Genomic DNA, 7,336 nt, shown 5'->3' with positions numbered 1-7,336 from the left:
TTAAACTCATCCGAACTCCGATGGGCCCCCGATGTTTGCTTGTTTGTTTGTTTGTTTGTTTGTTTGTTTGTTTGTTGTGTAACGCCGCACTCAGCAATATCCAGCTGTATGATGGCGGTCTGTAAATAATCGAGTCTGGAGCAGACAATCCACGATTCACATCATTAGCGTCGATCTACGCAATTTTGATCGATCGCATATGCATTAACCAAGTCAGCGAGCCTGACCACCCGATCCCGTTAGTCGCCTCTTTCGACAAGCATGGGTTGCTGAAGACCAAATCTTACCCGGAATCTTCAAGGGACGGCCACCGATGTAAACCTACTGTTCGTATTGCCAATCTAGACTCAACGACCTATACAAACATATAATACTTTGCAGAATTGTATTCAAACCTTTGGTCTTTGTCGTCTAATACCATTTCAACGATTAGAAAACACGTTAACGTGACGAATTCATAATAAAAGGGTGGCTCCCTTTGAGTGAGTGAGTGAGTGAGTGAGCGAGTGAGTGAGTATGGTTTTACGCCGCTTTTAGCAATATTCCAGCAATATCACGGCGGTGGACACCAGAAATGGGCTTCACACATTGTACCCATGTCGTGAATCGAACCCGGGTCTTCGGCGTGACGAGCGAACGCTTTAACCACTAGGCTACCCGACCGCCCCTGGCTCCCTTTGAGCCCTGACTTAGACTCACCGTGGAGATTCCGGTTTAGAATAGGTCCCTATAGCAACTTAGCAACCGTTTAATATAAGGCGACCAAGTGTATCGGGTGGTCAGCCCGGTGGTATGTAAACGTACCACGACGGCGTGGATCGTTGTCCATCATATCAATCACTGCATTGTCCAGCCAAGACTCGATATTTTTTCATGCCGCCATCATACTGCTGAGAGAGTCGATAAACAACAAACACATGATTAAGAGCACCCTTTCCATGAATAGAGTGCTAGCTTATTATAAATAATACTCCTATAATCAAACCGTTCATTTGGAAAAATACACACGGAGCACAGTGGTGAGACACAAGAATTGGGCTTCACACATTGAACCCATATAATCGAACCGGAGTGACGAACGAACCCTTTAACCACTAGACTACCCCAACGGCTTAAGACTTCAGTAAGCGTTTAACATGTTGGCTGATATACAATAAGGAAAGCTCTCATACAGAAATTGTAAATTGCGTAAATGTAGATAATTCAGATATGTTACTCCGACTCTCCCTCAAACGCTTCACTCTTTAATCAGACAACCAGCATGGATGATTCTAAACGAGCAAACTCAAAGAGGCAACATATCTCTATCTCGAAAATGAACGTAAACGAGTTGTTCCGAATGGCGAAAATAACGACCACGTCATGACATATATATTTTAGACCCTGTCATTTCTGAGCGCTATTCCACATAGATTTTGAAACGTTTGTGATTTTGCTTGTTACAATATATCATTCAACTAAGAAACGAAAAAATGAAGGAAAGAGGGAATAAACGAAAGAAATATTGGCCTTTAGAAACCTTATACTTTAGGCTACATTTCTTTAATTTTACCATTGAACGTGATGTTAACATATTACATCTGACGAAAGTAACTGAATCTGTCATAAAATATTTACGATATATTCCTTAAAACATACTATCTTCCAATTGTTTCTCTTCTTTGATAATCGGAGTGAGTGAGTGAGTATGGTTTTACGCCGCTTTTTGCAATATTCCAACAATATCACGGCGGGGGACACCACAAATGGGCTTCACACTTTGTACCCAGGTCGGGAATCGAACTCGGGTCTTCGGCGTTACGAGCGAACGCTTTAACCACTAGGCTACCTGACCGCCCCTTGATAATCGGAAAACATTGACGTACATATTCTGAACGGGGCAGTATAAGAAAAGTGCATGAGGGTTCCTACTATGTTTTACTGTAGGATAAACGTCAAAGTCAAGATACAACTGGATGATTTTGTTGAAATCACTTGACCATGCTCAATGGATAAGGCATATATTGTTTGCTGAGCATACAAAGTCGGTACGCCATTAGTACATAGTGTCAAAAGTACTTAATCGTGTTCAATGGACAGTGCATATATTGTTTGCTGAGCACGCAAAGTCTGTATACAACTAGTAGACTGTGTTCAAAGTACTTAATCATGTTCAATGGACAGTGCATATGGTGATTGCTGAGCATGCAAAGTCTATATACAACTAGTAGATTGTGCTAAAATTACTTAATCATTTTCAATGGACAGTGCACCTATTGTTTGCTGAGCATGCAAAGTCTATATACAACTAGTAGATTGTGTTTAAATTGCTTAATCATGTTCAATGGACAGTGCATCTATTGTTTGCTGAGCATACAAAGTCTATATACAACTAGTAGATTGTGTTTAAATTGCTTAATCATGTTCAATGGACAGTGCATATATTGTTTGCTGAGCATGCAAAGTCTATATACAACTAGTAGATTGTATTCAAATTACTTAATCATGTTCAATGGACAGTGCATCTATTGTTTGCTCAGTACGCAAAGTCTATATACAACTAGTAGATTGTGCAAACATTACTTAATCATGTTCAATGGACTGTGCATATATTGTTTGCTGAGCATTCAAAGTCTATATACAACTAGTAGATTGTGCTAAAATTACTTAATCATGTTAAATGGACAATGGATTTGCTGAGCCAGCAAAGTCTGTCTCTAAACAGCAGGTAGTGTTGAATTTACTCAACCATACCATTGATCGTTTTGCGGGTTATGGCATTATCGGTCTACAACTCCCCATTGAGCAGATATCACCTGTGACTTGTAATATTCACGAGTTAAAGTATTCACCTATAACGTTGGACTACCTGTCCACACAACCTTACACTTTGCCCTTTTACAGACATTTAATTTCTAAAGAACCCAGTAAAGGGTTAAAACCCAGGCATGTCTGCAATGTTCACTCACTCAAATATCTTGCTTGTTAGAATATCTGACGATATTGGAGCCAAATCTCCATCACTAGCTTCTGATCATAACACCTTGGGTGAGTGAGTGAATGCTGTTTTACGCCACACTATTCCTATATGTCTTTTACTCCTATACGCTCTGGTGACACCCCATTGTAGAAAGCGTTTGAAAAACATTCTGAAAAGCCAATTAGCGTCTAAATTTACCGCATCAGTGAGCGAAGCATTCAGACAAGCACATTGATTTCTCTCCAAAATGAATATAATCGAGGAATTCCGTCTGCCAAAATATAAAGCCGTGCCATTATATTGTTGTGAATACGTTTTACACCCTGTCGTTTCTGAGCGCCATCCTATCAATACCAAAAACGGAGTACGACCGAAGGAATATAAATTTGTGTTCTGTGTGGGTGATCATTTGTACAAATCTAATTTTCCAATTCAAAGTGGTAAAGACATGAAGCCGAATAAAGTTAGAAAGCTGGCATCGAACTGGCTCAGGGACCGACTCTTCCTTCATGAAAAAGTGTCCAATGTACTTTTGTACTTATCAACATTGAGTGAGTGAGTATGGTTTTACGCCGCATTTGGCAATATTCCAGCAATATCGACGAGGGCACCAGAAATGGCGGGGGACACTAGAAATGGGCTGCACACATTGTACCCATGAGGGGAATCGAACCCGGGTCTTTGGCGTGACGAGCGAACGCTTTAACCACTAGGCCACCACACATTCCTTTTAGATTGGGTGGTCAAACTTCGCTCAGGGTTCACCTGACTCGACCTCGATGGAGGTGTCCTCAAATCTTGGAGTGAGTGAGTGAGTATTCCAGTTATATCGCGGCGTGTCAGCTTAATGTGGGAGGAAAGCCCCAAGTCAGACGTTTACCACTTCGGTGAAACCGAAGTTTCCGGGAATGGTGCTGGCAAACCTAGAAACATAATCGAGGCGAACTTGGCTTCAAACCCACAATCATAGGTTTCTGGCGTGCCTAAGGGACGCAATTGCGCACAGCTAATCGCCCCCCCCCCCCCCCCCCCCCCCCCTTTAAATCTTGGAACAGAGAGGTGTCGTATATAGAGTAAACGATAAGACCAGACAAACCAATGGTTGATATTATGAGCAAAGTCCTACATTGTACGATAACACGCAATCAAGCAAGTTTACAGCCTTTACAAATAAAATAACAACAAGGTTAACAACACATCCATCTGTCTTTTATTTCATAGACGTATCTGCCTCTTATTAACAGGAGTTTGGCCCTGGAATGAATGGTCTAGTGCAGCTGTTGACGCTGCCGGAAATGACGTCATGCAGTTGTGACTGGTGGAAGCAGTGGACGTAGCCGAGAGGGGTCGTACCTTGGATGAGAGGAACCAGGTCACAGTCACATCTGAGGGTGACATACGATACAGACTTAAGACCGTCCAGCGCCTCGCATCCAACGTTCATGATGGATCCTCTGTAAAAGTTGGAGGTCGAGGAGAAGGAGGTCTGATCCAGGGAGGCGAAAGCGTAGCTGTTGAGGTTGGTGACGTTGTTGTAGTAGAAGTAAAAAGTCCTACTGTTAGTTATCTTGTTGAAGGCGTATGTTTGGATGGTGGAGATGTTGTTACGTTGGATGTTTATGGAAATAATGTTTGACAGTCGGTAGAAAGCGTTGGATGAGATCAAGCCAATCTGTCCATTATTGATTGAAATACTTCTGGCAACATTGTTCAGGTCTCTGAAGGCTCCTGATCCTATGATGCCGATGCGGACTCCGGAAATAGTAATAGACTTTGCGGGGATGGCGCTGAAGGCACATGGGGCAATGAAACTGATGTTGCCATTAGAGATCGAGATGGACTCCAACTTGGGCATCGATCTGAAGGCGTTTGAGGGTATGTTGCTGTTGATGTTGTTGAAGCGGACGGAGGTGACGTCGGGGAAGGCAAGTGTGGGAATGGAGGTGAGGCCGTTGCAGGTGATGGAGGTGGTGGTGCAGGTACACCCGTTCAGACACAGGGCCGAACACAGATCGACAGTCACCATCAGCAGCAGAAGACGGAGAGTCTGGGGAAAAACAAATTTGAAATTCTTAAAGATTATTACATTGACTGAAACGAAGGATAATGAATCAGCATATGAAAATACAGGGCGAATCTGGGATCCAACGAAGATCAGCGGATCCTGACGCAGCTAATGGGCGTAACTGCACAGCAACGTATACGCCGGAGGTCACTGTACCATCAAACATGGAGTTCCCGTATTTGTACACGTGAAATTGTGTTCTCGTGTAGTCATACCGTCAAATGATTGGTTGCAGGGTGATGTACAGGACCGTCATTGAGTCAGAATATAGTTGAGTCAGTTGATCATTGAGTCCGGAAACCATTGCGTCTGTAGATCATAACGTCAGTAGATCATTGAGTCCGGAAACCATTGCGTCTGTAGATCATAACGTCAGTAGATCATTGAGTCCGGAAACTATTGCGTCTGTAGATCATTAAGTCAGTAGATCATTGAGTCCGGAAACTATTGCGTCTGTAGATCATTAATTCAGTAGATCATTGAGTCCGGAAACTATTGCGTCTGTAGATCATTAAGTCAGTAGATCATTGAGTCCGTAAACCATTGCGTCTGTAGATCATTAAGTCAGTAGATGAATGAGTCCGGAAACCATTGCGTCTGTAGATCATTAAGTCAGTAGATCATTGAGTCCGGAAACCATTGCGTCTGTAGATCCTTGAGTCATTAGATAATTGAGTCCGGAAACCATTGCGTCTGTAGATCATTAAGTCCGCGGCCGTAGACCATAGCCTCGTAAGATAATTGAATCCATTAAGGCAGTAGATCATTGAGTCTGTACATCATTAAGTCAGTAGATCGTTAAAGTCAGATATCATTAAGTCAGTAGATCCCGGGACTCCATTATTTCAGAGACAACCGGCGTCTCGAAATGGCAGACGTTTATTCAAGGACTTAAGATGGGTATTTGCATCTGTACAACGTCGCATTCAAAAAATAAAAACCGTTGCAATCTATAAGTCATCGTGGTCTTCACTGATATTTCAGCTTCTAAAATCCCACTTAAAGATATAATACATATATACTTAACATTAGGTAACGATCAGCGGATCCTGGCACAGCTGAGGGGCGTAACTATGCAGCGAACCTATACACCGGACGTCGCTGTACCATCCGGGATCACAGGAATAGAGCTCCCGCATTACATTTTGTCACACCGTCAACCGATTGGTTGTCTGGCCCAGAGAAAGAGACCTCATTGCTGCACAGATTGTGTGCCATATAATACTCATGTATATACCTCCAGAAACCCTCTGGTCCGGATTATCGAGGGTACATATATACCACTGACAACCACACGGATGTTAGCAAGGGTGCCAAAGGTGACACGGAGAACAATCCCCGTAGTTGATAATTTACGTTGTTACTTATGCCCCCCCCCCCCCCCCTTCCTCCCCATCCACACGTACGAGGTGGTGAGGTGGTGGAGTACATAGAGCGTTTGCCACAGAGCGCCCAGGGTATGGAACCACTTACCTTCCGCTCTGTGGCAAACGCTCTATGTAATAACGAACACGCTTATAACGAACTGTATATCAGTGGGTTAGCCGGGATAAATACGGACAAGTACAAGCAGCCACACACACGTGCATTTCGTTTACACCCCATTTAACCTCACCTCCACTCCTAGAGAACATGTAAACATTTATGAAAACAGTTTTCACATATAAAAATCAATAAATTTCATAAGCATGTATACAGCATAACTACAGCATACAGTCGGGACTAAAAATTTAGTTCGTTATATCCGTGAGTTCGTTATAAGCGTGTTCGTTATAGCTGTAGTTTACTGTACGTGAATTTAAGCATTCAGCCAATTATTCCGTTTAACAAACATACGAATAAATCTTACAATTTCCCCCGATATATGGAATCGAAAAAAATATATTTTGTGATTCATTAGTTTTTAACATAATTATACTTAGAAAGCGAAAACATAAATACTTTTTAAAGTATAAGAGAAAGGAAGACATATTCTTACCATGTTTAAGGTTGGTGATGGTAACGAGTTGTCGCCGTTAGTCGCTCACACGCAGAAGGAGTATGTTGACAGAACCTCAATTTAGCAACGCGTCCATTTATCAAGCACATGCGCAGATGGGCGGGTTGGTTTCAGAGGTAGGCGCGGCTATGGCCAACCAATCAGAGTATCTCATCAATGCACTCTATTCGAGTGATGCTGTTAGCAAAACATGTAAATCCGATTATGACATACCACTTCGACCATATTGTAAAACACCTTCAGCTAATGACGTATTACTGGTTTAGAGCTTAATTTGTTTTAATGTTTCTACTTGTCAATATAGATCATGCTT

The 7,336-nt window shown here is 42.4% G+C and overlaps 1 protein-coding gene across 1 annotated transcript; it reads right to left on the bottom strand.

Annotated features, from left to right (window-relative positions):
• Window positions 1–4,196: 4,196 nt before the first annotated feature.
• LOC139458877 (leucine-rich repeat-containing G-protein coupled receptor 4-like) lies at window positions 4,197–7,077 on the bottom strand. Its single transcript, XM_071240313.1, has 2 exons — window positions 7,003–7,077; window positions 4,197–5,006 (listed from the first exon to the last, which is right to left on the bottom strand). Exons 1-2 carry the CDS (start codon window positions 7,003–7,005, stop codon window positions 4,197–4,199), a joined length of 813 nt encoding a protein of 270 aa, XP_071096414.1. The 5' UTR covers window positions 7,006–7,077.
• Between the last annotated feature and the right edge of the window lie 259 nt (window positions 7,078–7,336).

This window comes from Haliotis cracherodii, unplaced genomic scaffold, assembly GCF_022045235.1.
Source record: "Haliotis cracherodii isolate W230 unplaced genomic scaffold, xgHalCrac1.p SCAF_13, whole genome shotgun sequence".
Classification (NCBI taxonomy): domain Eukaryota; kingdom Metazoa; phylum Mollusca; class Gastropoda; order Lepetellida; family Haliotidae; genus Haliotis; species Haliotis cracherodii.
Note: the sequence above shows the minus strand (reverse complement) of the source record. Positions and strands in the feature narration are given on the sequence as shown.